The sequence below is a fragment of the Macrosteles quadrilineatus genome, unplaced genomic scaffold (assembly GCF_028750875.1).
Source record: "Macrosteles quadrilineatus isolate MER2022 unplaced genomic scaffold, UCM_ALF_1.0 Scaffold_3__2_contigs__length_128488019, whole genome shotgun sequence".
NCBI classification, from domain to species: Eukaryota; Metazoa; Arthropoda; class Insecta; order Hemiptera; family Cicadellidae; genus Macrosteles; species Macrosteles quadrilineatus.
Genome location: NW_026542596.1, coordinates 516,950 through 535,151, shown reverse-complemented (window position 1 = coordinate 535,151; position 18,202 = coordinate 516,950). Strand labels below are relative to the sequence as shown.

General features: G+C 37.6%; 1 protein-coding gene across 3 annotated transcripts in view; it reads left to right on the top strand.

Annotated features, from left to right (window-relative positions):
• Positions 1-507: 507 nt before the first annotated feature.
• Positions 508-18,202, top strand: part of LOC128988433 (zinc finger C2HC domain-containing protein 1A-like) — a 78,257-nt gene continuing 60,562 nt past the window's right edge. For all 3 annotated transcript variants that reach the window (XM_054409707.1, XM_054409706.1, XM_054409705.1), the window contains exons 1-2: positions 508-545; positions 10,400-10,629. In XM_054409707.1, coding sequence (XP_054265682.1) covers positions 527-545; positions 10,400-10,629 — 249 coding nt within the window. In that variant the 5' untranslated portion in view covers positions 508-526. The remainder of the gene's footprint in view (positions 546-10,399; positions 10,630-18,202) is intronic.

Here is an 18,202-nt window from a genome sequence, read left to right as displayed (position 1 = left end):
ACAAGTACACTGGCTGAGCACGTGGTTTTGGTGTGACCACTGCGCATGCGCGAGCTCGCGTACGCCTCGTACGATTTAGAAAAATCGCTTTCCGAGCGATTCTCACAAAACCATCGCGTACGTACTGTACGTACAGTACGTTCTGTACGCGCGGTGTGAACGAGCCCATATGATAACATGGACAGCGATTTGTTGAAAAAAAAACGTACCAAACGTACAGTACGTCCAGTACGCCGGTGTGAAAAGGCCTTAAGGAAGCGTTTTAAAAATCGTAATAGCATACCATGGGTAGCATTTCATAAATCTGTTTGGACGACATCGGGCATATCAAAGTCTACTGCATTTTGTGTTTCAACAACTGCATTGTACACCTAGTACTTACAGATATACACATCTTGATAAAGAGGGAAATCTAGTTTTATCCTCACTGTAAAGGGAATTTTACCGCATCAACTACAGATGATTCGATTGGTGAATGTGAATGGTGACCAGCCAGCCTGCTTCGTCGTTGCCAATAACAACAGAAATGGCTGACGTGCTGGAAGGTGAGTAAATTGTACTATTTTAATAAATTTTAAGGTTGTTAATCTCCATAAGATTGTTAGCCTATTTCTTCAAAACAAGTTGCGGCATTTATCTCAATAATTCTTCAATAAAAGCTTTGAAAGAAATTTATATTTTACTGTACAAACAAACTAGATCGGATCAGTGTGGGTTGCTGGCCTTGGTGTACTTGTTATTTTTGACATTTAGTTTTTAAATTGCTTTAATCCCAGTTATGTTGATAATCTTACTCTCTTAAGTCATTATACACATTATATTAATAACCATACAAATTTTTGAATAGTTTTGAAGTGATTCACTACTAAGCAAGCTATTTTATGTCGTGGGAGATGAGGTGGGATGAGGTTCAATCCATCCTACTCATATTGGCATAACATTAACCTCTAAAAAAGGAATCTTGGCCAAGAGCTTTCATAATTACTCAGGTTCAGCCTTGTACCTTAAATTTTTGTGCAGAAATTTGATTCAGCCTTGCTTACAGTAGGTCTACCTACCTTGGTGCCATTTCATTGAAAAGTATTAAAAGTATAAGCTTATTATTAGGCCTAGTAGGCTAAGTTAACATGCCTTAACACATTGAGTGTGGTAAAAATATTTTTGACTAAATTTTGGAATAAGGGACTTAAGTTAAGTTAAAACCCTAAAAACGTGATTGGTGAAAATCACTATCTCTGGAAAACTCATATTTCGCTACACAACTCATTTGAAAATTAAAAAAAATTAACATTGGCCTTATGATTGGTACCTTCTTGCCTGAAAGTTTTCTGTAGGCCTACTCTGTCCTGGCTGATCTCTTGGGCTTTTTTCAAGTCACTGTCAGTATGCAGAAGGCGATGGTACGTGATAGTTTGCACCCATTGATTCCACAAGGTTTCTTGGCAATTATTTAATATGTCTACATTGGGATATGATGTAATTTTTAGATGTCTACATACAAATTTTTTCACGCTGAATCCAAACATGCAATCAGTTTTTGTCTGAGAGATTCCTAAGTGGCTGTAAAACGTTACAATCGGTTAAAATTACTAATCTAAGGTTCATTTAGCGGTACTATGGTAATATGGCGTGGTCTGGACGGGTCCGTATGTAGGCTGAGGACTGGGTAAGGAGAGCAAACAGCTGTTTGTACTCGACTTAATGCGGAATGAAATCAATTTGTTTTGAAACTTAATAATCAGCTCTTATTTAGGCATTTGGTGAAGGTAGGTCGGGTTTTATGCAAATTCGTGCACGGCCACCTTTAACTCCAGGCGGCCTTCGAAGTGGCAACGTCGCAAGTAGGGTTGTAACAGCTGTTTTATTTGGAAGAAGCTAATGATATTTGTGTATTTACGAAAGCTTGGTTACTGGACTATGAAAATATTGACTCTGCTTTTAATGTAGCCTACAGATATAGATTTTCAATTCATATTGTTTTGGTTTTCAATTCTGTAATTTTCAATATATTAATATATTTAGGCCTATGTTCATTAATTTAAATTTAAATTAACAAAATGCAAGTTAATGGGCTGATATCACCTATCTGCCATATTATGTTATTCGAGACGTCTAACACTAATCAACACTAGGCTACTCGCGACGTTGCCAATTCTACCAGGCCGCGGCCTGGGAGTTAAATGCGGCCGTGATTTGTTACTGTATTAATTGTTTTGAAGTTAGGTTAGATTAGGAAGGTAAAGTAGGCTACCAATAGGTTATAATGAACCAACTCATTAATTGACGTTACCTGCAGACTGTTTTTGCATTGAATTTTTGATATTGTTATTTCATTGAGTTTCACCCACTATTTCAATTGTGCCAAAACAGTCCGGAGGTACCTAGCGTAAATTAATGAGTCGTTTCATTATAACCTAAACTTTAACTTACCTAATCTAACCTATCTTCAAAGGACTTAATACAGATACGAATCCGCATTTAAAGTCCGACCTATCTTCCTCACATGTCTTTTCTGTCATTAAATGGAATTTTTGAAAATTAAGTGTGAGGTTGTGTTAGGTTATGACTTATATGATGGTGAACCGATCTGTAGGCACTGTGATAGGTCAGAAGAGACAGCCGATCACCTACTCTTTGATTGTAACGAGCTCTCTGATGCTAGAATCATTTTAACTCGTGGGAATCTGGCTAGAGGAAGATATCTTCCCGAGGATGAACTTATTGGGAAACTACAGGCATTCATTGTAGGCCTAGTTTTAACTTGTAAGGTCAACAAGAAAACAATTAACTGGGGTGCGCAATAATTCGATTTTGGATGATGTGCTTAAAGGTCTCGACCTGCCCCTGTAAGGTAAGATAAGATGGGCCCTTTTCCGCCAGACCAATCCTTCCTATCTGGTATTAGTACTTTGAAAGGCTTTCCAAAGGAGTATTTTTTGGACATGTGATCTGAAGGAAGGTCCATTTCATCATTGTGTACCACCTCAAACAATTTTGAAGTGCCCTTTATTGTTTCCTGTGGTTATCCATAAGTTTTTGCATCTGAGGCGTTGGGCTGTTTTTCTTGCTACCGGTACCGCCTTGATGAAAATGTCGATGGGTAGCATATCAAGCAGACACTCTAGAGCTGCTCCAGGACAGCGCTACTTACTGCCCCAGTTATCATTATAAGAGCAAGCCTCTGAACTCCTGCTAAAGCTTTGACAGCTGCAGTAGATTCCATCTTTGGCCACCACACAAGCAGACCATATGTAAGGGCGGGTCGGACAACAGATACATACAGCCAGTGCAAAAGTCTGGGCTGTAACTCCCATGTTCCACCTACCATCCGCCTGCATGCCATAAGGGACCACTTATCACGTTCAATAACTTTTTGAAGATGAGGTCCCCAGTAAAGTGACCTGTCCAAAATTACACCTAGATACTTCACCTGATTCTGCAGCTCTATTTCAGTGCCCTGCAGTATTAGTGGGCCGATCCCATCCAGTTTCCTCCTTCTTGTGAAGGGTACGATTACAACTTTAATGGGATTAATGGAAAGCCCAACTTCCTGACACCAACGGTCCACCACCCTTAAAGCTCTGTTCATTAATTCTAAACTCGTGCAGTATGCTGACGATTCTAATCTTATTGTATACTGCTAATTGTCAGATTGATTTGGAAGTAGCAGCTCATATAGAATTATCACAAATCCAAGAATTTTTAGTAAACAATCGATTAATGCTAAATTCACAAAAAACTAATTTTATTTCTTTCAGCACCAAGCAGAACCGAAACAAGTGTAGCCCTCATATTTTTATTGACAACAACACAATAAATCAAATTGTTTGTACAAAATTTTTAGGTTATCCATATTGATGAATGTCTTAGGTGGGATAATCATGTAGGAAGCATTGTGCGTAAGGTAAATTCTGGGATCTATGCCTTGAAAAGAATGTTTTATTTAAGTGACCTAGCAACATTAAAAATAGTTTTTCATTCCCATATCCAATCACATATATCTTACGCAATAGTAGTGTATGGAGGCACTTCCCAGAAAAATTTAGATAAGATACTTGTTTTACAGAAAAAGGCAATAAGAATAATGTTAAATCTAGATTATAATGAGTCTGTAAATCAACATTTTGTCTATTTGAAACTATTAACTGTCTTTAGTTTGTACACTGGAATGTATCGTACATGTAAAAAATAACCAGGAAAAATTTAAAACACATTGTGAAACCCATCAATACAACACTAGAAACAAAAATAATATAGTTCTACCGAAACACAACTTATAAATGTATAAAAATAAGCCCTCATATGCCGGTGTAAAGTTTTTAAAGATACCAAATTAAATAAAAGATATTAAGGATAATAAAACCTTTAGACAAAAACTTAAAGAATTTTTGATAGAAAAACCCATCTACTCAATAGGCTAGATGAACTTTTTATGAATGTATATTATAGCTATAATTTTATTTTCTGTATTTTTTGTTTAGGTTTTAAAGTATTTTTACATAGTAATAATAAGCTTGACACTATTGTACGTTTTGTACATAGGCCTACTATAAATAAAGATAATTTGAATTTGAATTCATAAGACCAGTTATGGTTCCTTGGAACTTTCCAACCACAAGGATTGCAACATCATCAGCGTAACCTAAGGCGAAAACCCCGCTTTCATTGAGGGTCCTTATAAGGTCGTCTGCTACCAAATTCCAAAGGAGGGGAGAGAGAACCCCACCCTGGGGGCAACCTCGAGGTATTCTTGCCTAGATCGTGTCATTATGGAGTGAGAGCCCGACCTTCCTACTGTGAAGCAAGGATTCAGTCCACGTACATACGATACCGTAAAATCCTCTAGCTCTCACCGCATTAAGAATTGCTGGGGTGCCAGTGTTATCAAAAGCACCCTGAATATCGAGAAAGGCACCCAGGACCTCTCACTTCTCTCTAGAGCCTTCTCAATCTTGCTTACAAGTTGGTGCAGCGCAGTCTCACATGATCTTCCTGCGACGTACGCATGCTGATTGTTATGAATAGGATTTGTCCTGAGAGCTGTATCCATCATATATCTTAAGATCAATTTTTCTAGGATCTTGAGAAAGAAAGAAGATAGAAAAATGGGTCTAAATGACTTAGGATCAGTGTAACTACTCCCCTATAATACTCCCTTATATCAGTGTAACCAACCCCTCCCCTTGGTTTTGGAATAAATGCAATGTGAGAATTACACCACCCTGAGGGAATGTGTCCTACAAGGCTAAGCTTGCTCTGAAAAGTTTACAGAGTGGGTTTCTATACCTTCCTGTAAGCAAACAGGTCTTACCTCATCAGGACCCGGCGATTTGAAGGGTCGTAATATATTAGCCCATCTTACCTTGCTGAAGGTGACTATGCGGCAAGCAGTGCTCCACATAGAATGGGTGGTATGACCGCCCAGATTTGGCCGCTCAGAACTCACCTCCTCCTGCTGCACTTCAAAAACAATACAACCAGGGAAATGAGTTTTTGCCATAACCTTAAGTAGGCCTATTTCAGTAGGTTCAAAAGCCGTTGCACCACCCAGTCCTTCAACGGCACCAAGAGTAACATTCCTGTCTCTAACAAGAACCTTATGTATTCTAGAAGTGTCTTTAATACCTTCTAAATTACCACAAAAATTATTCCATGTATCCATGAAAGCCTTTTAGCCTTTCGTACTGCGTTATATGGAAAAATTCCCCAACCTGAAGACAATATGCCTATGATCAGACAGGGATGGCTCAAGAGACACTGACCAGTGACCAGTCAATAATCCTGTTGAACCCGCTGAACACAGGGTAAGATCGATTACTGATTGACCTATCCTGCTTAAGAAAGTTGGTTCCGAGCCTACGTTTGCTACAAAAAGGCCAAGTGTCCAGGGACCTAAGCTAGTTTGACTAGGTTCCACTTAGCTAGCTTTTTGAGGGTGTTTTTGCACCCCTTTACTGTTTAAGTGCCTCTGTCACACATGACCCCAGCGCCTTTAATGCAGCTTGGCTATCTGAGAGGATTTCTATTTTTCCCCTCCTCAGGTTCTTGCCTAGGATGGCAAGATTTTGTTGGAGGGAATCAAGGGCGGTATTTCTCCTGAAAAAAGGTAGAGACCCAGCCCAGCCAAAGTCCTACAGGCCTATATGCCTGTCCTCTTTCATGTTAAAGACTATGGAAAAAGTAATCAACCGCCACATAAGGGACATTTACTTAGAAATTAGTCCCCTTAGTGCGAGTCAACATGCGTTTGTGAAGGGCAAATCAACAACAACGGCCCTTAGCACCCTAGTGGCAAAGGTTGAAGATACCCAAGGGCACCAGGAATTCCTAGCAGGTTTCCATGGACACACAGGGTGCCTTTGATAATGTGAGCTATAACTCCATAGATGCAGCAGTCAGAAGCAGGGGCATCCCCCCGACATAGCAGCTTGGATTATGGCTCTATTCAACAGTAGGGAAGTGACAGCTGATTTAGGCAGCTACTCTTCAGCAATCGTAACACGCCAAGGTTGCCCCCAAGGAGGAGTCATCTCACCATTGTTGTGGGCTTTAGTGGTGAATGATCTTTTGAGAGAGGCAGACTGGAGAGACATGGACCTCCAAGCCTTTGCAGACAACACTGTGGAAAACCTCACCCAGACAGCTGTGAGCTTCATCGTGGGATGGTGCTCAAAAGAGGGCCTCACTATTTACCCGGACAAAACGGAGCTAGGCTAATCTCCTTTACAAGAAGGAAAGCAAATCTAACTCCCCCCAAAATTCAGGGGAAAAGAGTGAAGTTAGTGAAGGAAACAAAATACCTTGAAGTTTACCTGGACCAGAAACTTACCTGGAGCACTTTATGTTCTTGCAAAAGGCACAGGAGGTTTTGGAGCATGCAGAAGAACCTTTGGCAAGAAATGGGGACTAAGTCCCAGACTGATACGTTGGACCTATGAGGCCATAGTCAAACCAATACGCAGCTTTAGTGTGGTGGCTAAAGGCAGAGCAGACAGTAGCTGTCAGGAAACTGCAGCAGCTGCAAAGGCTTGCGTGTACGGGGATCTGCGGGACGATGAAATCCTGTCCCATAGCTACAATGGAGGCAATACTCCACATGCTTCCACTAGGGCTGGAAGTTAAGAAACGTTCAGCCACTGCTGCCCTCAAAATGGGAAGCAGAGGTGAGTTGAATCTTCAGAGGCTGACTGGTCACCTGTCCATTCTAAGGGACTTCCCAAGTAAGGACATGGAATTAAATAATGCCAGACCTCATCACAAAGGAATATGACTTCAAGATTCCTTACCAAGTTGTCCGAGTAGGAGAAAGATATAACTGGCAATAGTGCAACTTTAAGAGGGACAGAGCATGCTTGGTGTACTACACAGATGGAAGCCGAAAGGATGAGAGATCGGGGTTGGGGGTGTATGGCAACAAAACCAACATTTCCTCATCCCTGGGAAGCACAGCAACAGTATTTCAATCAGAGGTCCTAGCGATTGAGTGCTGTGCAAATGCCAATTTGGATCTAGATCTGGAAAAAACACAACAATCGCTGTCTCAGAGTTCATAAATCAAGTATCGCCTGGCCTGGATGGATCACAGAGTAACTGGTCTAATCACACATATCTCTGATCATGATGGCCAGCTGTTAGAGTTGAACAATGAAAATAAAAAAAAAAAATAGGTTAACTAGGAAACAAGTGCGCAAGTTCAATCTTTGTAACACAGAATCATTCTGTAGGGGTTTGGGTTCCGAGTCCTGGTTTCAGGTTTTTCAATCCACTGTCGATCTTAAATATAATACATTTTTTAATAATTTCAAACACCAATTTGACATAAACTTCCCAAAATTGTATACAACTGAAAGGGAACATGGACCAAATCAGTGAGGAAATAAAAATAAACAGGCAGAAATAATTAACTTAGAGTCTCAGTTTAGATTAAACAAAGATGAAAATCTAAAAATGTTGATAAAGTCTGAGAAAAAAGAACTTAAAAATAATGTAATAAACAGCAAAAGACAGTATTTTGATAATAAAATCCTTAAATCTAAAAATAAAAGCAAAACCACTTGGAACTTGATTAGATCAGAAGTTGGTAAAACTTCTAGGTCCCATTCAAATGCAAATATTAAATTATTACACAATGGAATCTACTTGACAGATCCAGAAGTCATATGTGAAACTTTTAATGACTTTTTTGTCCATGCGGTAAAAGAATTGGTAACTCCTAACACTGCAACAAATTCTACAAACTATAATATTGGCAATGAACATCCAGATATCACCTTCAGTTTTAAAACCGTAAGGAAACAGTGTATTAAAAAAATTATATTATCCTTTGATAACAAATTATCTACGGGTAAGGATGAAATTCCCATTACAATCATTAAGGCTGCCCTGCCCTACATTGTTGGTCCTCTAACTCATGTAATCAACCATTCCCTCATATCAGGAGTATTCCCTGAGAGTCTTAAAACAGCCAGAGTTATTCCTGTTCTCAAAAAGGGAGATCCAGAAGACATTAGATGCTATAGACCAATATTATTGCTTCCGGTATTCTCTAAAATCTTAGAACAAGTTGTGTTTATTCAGTTTTCAAATTATCTGGAAACAAATAATCTTCTTGACAAACAACAACATGGTTTCAGATCTAAAAAGTCTACTATAACAGCTGGTATCGAGTTTGTAGAGTCGATCATTGACTCTATTGACAGGGGGGAGAAGGTAATTGGAATTTTTCCAGATCTGACAAGAGCTTTTGATAGTGTAGAGCATTCTAAACTATTAGATATGCTCTGCTCACTCGGAGTAAAAAACACTGAATTAGCATGGTTTTAAAATCATATCTTACCGGCAGAAAACAATTTGTGGAAATTAATTACTATCGTGAAACTTTAAAGTTTAAGTATAAAGAAACTTGTACCTCTCGCCCATTAACAGTGCAATATGGAGTCCCTCAGGAATCGATTTTAGGTCCCTTAATGTTCCTTTGTTACCTGAAGGGTCTACCAGAAGTCACTTGGGGCAGAGATACAAAAATATGTCTTTATGCAAATGACACAAATGTGGTTGTCTCTGCTGACACTGAAAATAATATTGAAATATCATCCCATATTGGCTTATCATTAATTAAAGACTTTTTAGATAGCAAGAATCTCCTTCTAAATTCAGAAAAATCCAATTTTGTATCATTTTCAACAAAACAAACTAGGAACAAAATAAAGCCTACAATATTTGTTGATAATCATGTATTGACCCAATTAGACCACTCAACATTTTTAGGTTTAATCATGGATGAAAATCTGGCATGGGAGAATCCAAAATAGAGAGAATCAAAATTTTGAATTACACTATCAAAGCGATACTTTACCTTTTGTTGAACATACAAATTTAAACATCTCTGCCACCAAGAGTCCTGATATTCGAATATATAATAGGTTACGTACCTTGGTCTGTGTTCAGTCTTATCTTAGTCTATGGATGACTAGTTTTGGGTACAAAGACCCATTATCAAATCCTTTAAAACATCATGTTGAATTTTGTCAAAAGTCCGACAGAAGTCTTCATCAATATATAAATACAGGTCGACACATAAAGTTTACAATTAAAAAAACACAAATTACAAAACATTTAAGACTTTAGGCCGGCCACATTGAACACGGGACAAACCGACGCAGATTTCACGGCGGACACGACAGAACTATCCAATGCCCCGTTGGTGACATTGGTCTTGGGGGAGGGGATACGTCAGCTGATAAAGACTTGTAGTAGCTCTGATGTCAATGCTTTTGATTCTATAAAATAAAATATTTGAAATGCAGTAAAAGCCCCCTCATGAACATCTTAGAGAGTCTTAAAATTTATAAAGCTATTAAAAGATCCCCTGAAGACGTCTTGAATTAAAAACTAAATTTTGGTTCAAATGAACTGATAGTACAAATATATTCAATTAAGGTATACTAGGCAGGCTGAACAACATAAATTAAAGTTTTTAGAAGAAATGTAGTTTCATTTGGATAAAATTCTTAATTAATTTAGCCTACCTAAAATAAAAATAAAGTAACTTAGTTTTGATGTTAAAAAACAAACTGAAGAATTATCTCCTTTCATTGTTTTTGTATTCTTTGGATGCATTTTGGAATTTAGGAGATATAACATAAATTATAATTTAAAATGATGATTTACTTTTGTTTTGTTTATTCTTCTTAAGCTTAGTATTAGTTTTGTAACAATGATAATTCTCTATGGATAAGTATGGCATAATGTATCTTTATATTTATTTCACGCTATTCATTGTATAATAACTTGTACTGCGCATGAATAAAGAGATTTTGGATTTGAACAAGTTTGCCAGCCATGACAAATGACATCTTGGCCACAATTTAATATACAATAATTACACTTCTTTCCACAGATAACATAGATACTCCGTCCATTTTACTACCTTGTGGTTCCTGCAACCGAACTTTCCGTCCTGAGGCACTCTCAAAACATTCTAAAGTGTGCGAGAAAACGTTGATGAAGAAAAGAAAAAAATTTGACTCTTCCAAACAAAGAATCCAAGGGACTGATTTAGCTGAGTTTCTTCCAATCTTGCCAACATTTATTAAAAAAACAGACAGATCACCAATAAGAAAAACCCAGGTAAGAAGATAGTTTACAGATTTGGTAGTTTCTGAGTTGGTTGGTTGTTTTTGAGTGATTTAAAACTCTGTGCAATTGTTGCTGTACAATATAGGCCTACTGACAACTTTGACCTTTAAACTTGTTTTGGAACTTTTCCGTTTGATTGAAATCAATCCGGTTTAGAGTTAGGTCAGGCTAGAACCAAGACATAATCTTAACCTAAAACAATGTTTTACTAAACTCAAGTTGAAAGGTTTAAACATAAACACAACCTGTAAGTTATATGTTATATTCAATGAAATTTAACGGGAAAAAACACACCATTTTGCAATAAACCCATTTGTTGCAAGACTTGCATGGCCCGTTCCTTAGTTTTGCATTCACTAGCAACAGCCAAAAAATATTTTTTTAATTTACTTGTAGCAGAGCACTACTACTTGTTTGACCACCAGGCGTGCCTCTCATCAGTACAGTTTGATAAGCCAGATTTACCTATCAAATCCAGACAAAATAATTTTAAAAATCACTCTCTAAAACAATTCCTGGGTAGTACGAAGACATCCCATCTATATGGATCAGCTGTAGCCAATTTTTTACTAAAAAAGAACGTAGTTGTGTGAGCCAGTCACAGATTGCGCTAGTATCTAAAACTCTATTTTTGTACCTTATTTTTTGTTACTGACATAGTTGCTGGGTCACAACAGTTGCTTTAGCTCATAATAAGTCATTCCATCAGTTTAACTTAGTGAAAACCATCGTGTAATCGGCAGAAATCAGTAATTTAGATCAGCGAAATCTGTAGGTGGCTCACATCAAATAAGACAAATTTTTGATTAAAAACCTGGCTACAACTTTAACATGGGGATGGAATGTCTTAGTACTTAAGCCTACGTGTAAAGCCACCATGTCAAACATGTTACATACAACTTTTGTTTCATAAAACAGAAACTTCATTGAACTTTTTGGCAGAAAGCTGTTTAACCTTTAGTAAAACACAATCTTTGGTTGTAAAAAAAATGTTATGTAGGCCTACAAACACCCTTGTGCTATATTTTTAGAACATTTTTGTTCGGTCAGAACAACTATAGCCTAGGTACCTAAGTGGTTGTATAACAGAAAACATGTATTAGGCTTATAGTGTTAACAGGGTTAATATATAAGTTATAATAAGAGATCGTGTATTGTTAAAATCAAAATTTAGGCTATAGTTGTAGTCATTTAATGGAAAAGGTCCCTGATTTTGAATGCACTGATACACCTTTTTTTACATGCATTAGAATTAGAATAAAGTGTGTACCTAACCCTTTCTAATATAATTTGAGCCTTTGACTCATCAATCAATCCAGGACTAATGATAATTTTTGGATGAGTGTTGAACATTTAAAGTTAAGATTCATTTAACTTGTTTTTGTTGTGGCTTGAGATCCATTGTACAAGCTTAATAATAGTATGCTATTTAATGAATAAGGAGTAACCAATGCTACGTACTACTTAGGTGCTACTAATGCTAAAATACCCCGCCGCAGAAAACCTGCAAACTAAGCGAATGTCCATCTACCTGGCTGGAATTCCACTAAATTATTTCCTTAAAACTTTCAGATTTATTTCCTATTTAAATATTGTTAATTTTGATGAGTACTTAGGTTTGATTTTCTTCCCTGTAGCAGCAAATATTATGCATGTAGTATGCATGCACCTACTTACTACTTAGGAGCTACTAATGTTAAAATACCCCCGCCGCAGCAAACCTGCAGACTAAGCGAGTTTCCATCTACCTGGCTGGAATTCCACTAAATTATTCCCTTAAAATTTTCAGATTTATTTCCTATTTAAATATCGCTAATTTTGATGAGTACAATACAATACAATACAATACAATACAATATTCTTTATTGTTAATTCGTCAAGAATTACAATAGTGTCAATACAATAGTGAATTGTACATGTTAATTTTCATAAAATTCCTTTATTGAGTAGAAGGGTCTTGCGATTAGCCACTTCTTCAACTCCTGGTGTAGCCTGTTGCCAGTCAGGTCTCTCAGGTAGTCAGGTAGATGGTTCCTCAGCTTGCAGCCGGTGTAGGAAGGTTTTTTCTCCCAAAGAGTTGTTCGGTGAACTGGTAGTACAAATTTGGAGCCATGACGGGTGTTGTAGTGGTGCAGGTCTTGGTTTCTTGGGGGGTTTATTTCATTCACATACTTTACAGATTCAAGTATGTAGAGAGACACCACTGTGAGGATTCCTAGGTTTGCGAATGCTAGTCTGCAAGTCTGTGGTGGGACAAGGTTGGCGAGGGCTCTTATGGCTTTCTTTTGAAGGACAAGAATTCGATTCATATTTTTTGTTGAAGTTCCTCCCCACACTGTCAAGCCATATCTAAGATGCGACTCTACCAGTGCGAAGTAAGCTGTTTTGGCCACGGAGAGTCCGCCTATGTAGTTTATTCTTCTGACGACATATATTCCAGTACTGATTTTTTTGCTTAAGTGGTTGATGTGCTCTTTCCATGTTAGTTTGTTATCAAGGATAACACCGAGAAATTTTGTGTGGTTTTCTATTGTTACATCCTCTAATTGAGGGACTATGTCTTTTTTCTTACTGAAATTCAGAGTTGTAGTTTTTGTGGGGTTTATTGCTAAGTCATTGTTCTTTGAGTAGAGGATAGCTTTATTTAGGATCGATTTTGAATTAAGGTAAAGGTTTTGGGCTGTGTTGTCCTTGATCAAAATGGTTGTGTCATCTGCATACATGATTGCAACAGCATTTTCACTCTCAATTTGTTTGGGGAAGTCATTAGTCAATAAGATGAATAGAATCGGGCCTAATACAGAGCCTTGTGGAACTCCTCTCGTCTGCTTGCTTTTTGAAGATTTGAAACTTTCTGTGACTTCATTTGATGAGTTTTTCAGTTCCACAACTTGTGAACGTCCCGTTAGGTAGCTTTTGAACCATTCTAGCGCAGAGTTTCTTATACCGAGTCTTTCGAGTTTCTTGCAGATCAGGTCGTGGCCCAGGCAGTCAAAAGCTTTACTGTAATCAAGGAAGATGGCGGAAATGTATTGTTCGTTTTCTATCTGGTCTAGGACGTACTCAATTAGTGCTGTTATAGCTGAGGATGTAGATTTATTCTTCCGAAAGCCATGTTGGCTGTCAGTTAAGAGTTTGTTATGATTAAGATGTGCCATTAATCTAGCCAGACAGTACTTAGGTTTGCTGCTACAGAGAAGGAAATAGGGGTTTTTTTATTGAAATATTGATAGCTTAGTATGAAGTAAACAAAAAATGTCATTAAAATATGTCCATAGGCAAGCAAGCTACAACAGTTTATTTATTCTCCATGAGAATAACATAGTAGGCTAGGTAATTTTAAATCTACACTTTTTTGGGATTTTTCCTGTAACCGTTAAACATACAACAAAGCTTCAATATACTAAATTATTTGTTTTTTTGAGCTTATTTGTCCGATCATGCTGGTTCACGAACTCGTCCAAATAAATGTAGGTTTACACGTTTATAGTCTAGGTTAAGATTGTCATGTCTCATTGGTTTGGCCGCAATAATTAGATTAGTGTGCTCTTTGTTAATAAGTTTTTTCACATCTTCAGTGAGTCGTTTTATCCCGGTGGATTCTATTTTGATAGTTCCTGCTAGTACTAAAAGGTAATCCTCTTTACCCAAATCTTTGCTAAAACTTTTTATTTCTTCTGTGACTCTATCAAACTTTGGCCCAGGCCTTACATATGAACAAACATTGTCATTTTTGTTATTGGTTCTATTAATGAACTTAAATTTTTTCCATGACTATCAGCTAAAATTTAAAGCCTTTGCCTCGGCATGTTTGATTTAAGATTAGTTGAAGTTGCGTCTTGGTTTGTAATTTCTTTTGCGATATCTTTAGTGAAAACAGAATTGGATTCCTGGTGTTTATTGCTTGTTAAGTCTGTGTAGGTGGTTGATGAACGTAATTTATTCTGTTAATGTAAGTTTGCTTGCACTAATACAACACTGATTCACAGTATTTTCCCCGGTTATCAAAACTCAAGAACAATCGTTGCACTTGCGATTAATTAAAGCGGTTAAGTAAGGCACAACGTTTTTAATCTCTCTTGGTTTGGATGTGCTGACAAAACTTGATCGGAAATGGTTGCGGTATTTGTAAACAAATTTGAATGTAAACATATCAGTGACAACTAGAAGTGAGAACTAATCCAAACAGCTGATCAATATTTCATCAAATGTAATAGTAAACATTGGGAGAAAATTTGACAAAAATCAAACAAAATTGGGTTTTTGGTGGTTTGTTATTTTGTTTTCAAAGAAGCGAGACCATGTTTTTGTTTTTATAGCCAAAGACACTCTCACCAATCCAGTAAATACAGAAAAATTATTAGAACCTTGATCGGTACTCTAGTTTTCTAGGAGTAGGCCGCGTAAAATGACATTTTGGCGTTACAGACGGAGTCACAGAATGGACAAACAAACAGACAAACAGACATACAGGCAGAAATTGAGATAAGACTCGTTTCGGCTTTCTTAGGCTATGAAACATAAAAATGACCAAAAACTGCATGATTCTTAGCAATGTAAAGACAAAACTGTAATTTTTATTTATATAGACCAGCTGAACCCGGCAGACGTTGTCTTGCCTTTGACTATTTATAATTTAATTACCGTAACGTTTAATTGTCTTATTGTATATAAAGTGCTTATAACTAAATTAAAATACGTACAACAACTAATGAAACACATATAGTACAAAGGATAACCGATTCTTTATTATTGCTCTTATATTAATGCTAGGTTATGCTAGCTTAATTATTAATGGTTATTTTCATTCATGGTTATTAATGACAGTATTTTCAAGATGATCTCGTTCGCATGGCTCAATCACGTCCTGGTTGAAGTTCGTTCGCTGCGCTCACCTTTAGGTTGGAGCTCGTTCGCTACGCTCACTTACCTTTAGGTTGGAGCTCGTTCGCTGCGCTCACTTGCATGCCTCAATCACGTCCTGGTTGAAGTTCGTTTGCTACGCTCACTCACCTTTAGGTTGGAGCTCGTTCGCTGCGCTCACTTGCCTTCAGGTTAGCTCGTTCGCTACGCTCACTTGCCTTCAGGTTAGCTCGTTCACTACGCTAACTCGCCTCCAGGTTGAAGTTCGTTCGCTATGCTCACTCACCTTTTGGTTGCAAATTAGCTGTTGTCATAAATGTAAAAGAAATAATAGTGATGCACCCTGTTTGTAATCCTTGTAACTTTAATGCTATTGAACATCATAGAGCAAAACCAACTTGTTTAATTGAAACAGCTGTTAAGATTCATTAATTCCATTTCTCATAAGTTTAACATGGGAAACTCTAGAGCCACTGGGGCGGAGCCGATTGGATGGATCACGAAATTGATGGTGTATAAACCTATTCCATGAAATTCTAAACGTATGTACCAAGTTTCGTGGCAATTGGTTCAGCGGCGTCTGAGTTTATCACTGCCAAACAAATATATATATATATATACAAACATCCTCTTTTATACTTATAGATTTAGTTTTGTGTTCTTAAAAGAGGTGCGGTGAGTGGACAGTGAAGCTATTTCTAGCTGTTTGATACAAGTGAGTGATTAAAGATGATCGAAACACGATGAATATGAGATTAACAAACCATGTATGTTGTTTGTTCCAAGAGGTTGTCACCGATCTTTTACAGGTTGCCATTTCATTGAAAAGTATTAAAGTATTACAGACGTCGTGGAGGAGAGCGGCGAGTTGAGGTACAACCGTACCCACCTCGGCCACCTTAGGACGTAAGGTATGAAGGTTCTACTGCTTTTAACATCCTTTAAAACGACAATTTCTCGAGCTTGGGCCCTTTAAATGAAATATAAAGTCGAAGTTGATTAAATTAATTTAATGGTGGCTTCTGTACACCCGTGAATTTGTGGGTAGAACCTCTTGTAAGGTAATAAATTGAAAGAATAACATACAAATAAGAACAGCTGAGTTATTTTTAACATTAAGTATATGGAAAGTTCCCTTTGGAAAGTTTTGCGCAAGGTTTCTCGTCATGACGAACATTTTAAGTATATGGTTTATTGGGGTGTGACTTGTAGTTTTCTCAAAAGTTCATGGGTACTTTGGGCTTTATATATAGATAATAGGTATTGTTGTGATCAGTGGTGTCTACAGTGGCTCTGGAGTTTCCCATGTTAACCTTATGAGTACTCATATTTAAATGGAATTAAAGAATCTTAACAGCTGGTGCAACTAAACAATTTTATTCTGTGATGTTCAATAGCATTAAAAAGTTAATAGGTTTACCAACAGGGTGCAGCACTATATTTATTTTTAATTTATGAGAACAGCTAATTTGCAACCAAAAGGTGAGTGACCGTAGCGAACGAACTTCAACCTGGAGGCGAGTTAGCGTAGCGAACGAGCTAACCTGAAGGCAAGTGAGCGCAGCGAACGAGCTCCAACCTAAAGGTGAGTGAGCGTAGCGAACGAACTTCAACCAGGACGTGATTGAGCCATGCGAACGAGCTCATCTTGAAAATGAACGAGCATGTGACATAAAACCACAATAGGACAGGACGACGTCTGTCGGGCCAGCTAGTTCTCCATAAGAATAACATGGGAATTTTTAATTTACAGATTTTTGGAATTTTTTCCGTAACCATTAGGCGCATAACAACGCTGTCAGGGGTGCCCAGAGGGGGGTACTGTGGCGCGTTTGCGCCACAGGAATTTTTGGGGGGGACTTTTTTTAAGAGATTTAGGGGGGATTTTTAATTTTTGCTAGCTGTCATAATGGCTGTATAATTTTGTACAAGCAGTCCGAAAAAGTGTTTCTCACTAAAAGTAGCTCACTATAAACACCATCAACATTTTGCCGTTCGTAATTAAGATTGCTTCTAAGAATGGTAAAGCACCTTGTCAGACAATCCTTAACATGCCAGTGTCGAATTTTATATGTTATGTTTTGTTGGTTCTTTAACTCCACCATAGTCAGGATTTAAAAAAGATCCCCTTCTGGAGGTGTCGTCAGAACAAGGCTATTAAAAAGAAAAAGAGGTTGCCTCAGTCGCACGTATGACGTCACCCGCCGACCCGGACGGTGCTGCTTTTAATTCACACAGCTGTCACCTGTCAAGTACTTTGTTATTGTTGTTTGTTTTTCATTTATTTATTTGTAAACAGATCCGGGTCGGCAGGTGACGTCATACGCGCGACTGAGGCAACCTCTTTTTCTTTTTAATAGCCTTGTCGTCAGAATACGTTACAAACATTTAACACAAAACACGAAACGATTACAGATAGGCCTATCAATTCACGCATGTACATTGTCGTCGGCAAGACTGGAAGTAAACTGAATCAGATTCAGGTTATGATGGACCGATGACGTGGTCTCTGGATTGTCGTCTGCGTTTTCAACAGCTGATATTGGACTATTGTAGTGACTGAGAAGAGTATTGAAAATATAATGGGTTTCATAATTAATTGAGTGTTTTCACTCAAAAATTTTATGCTGTTCCCAATTTTATGTATTCATATATTTCAAACTCCTCAAAGTATTTAATAAATTTCCTTTTGTGCAGTACT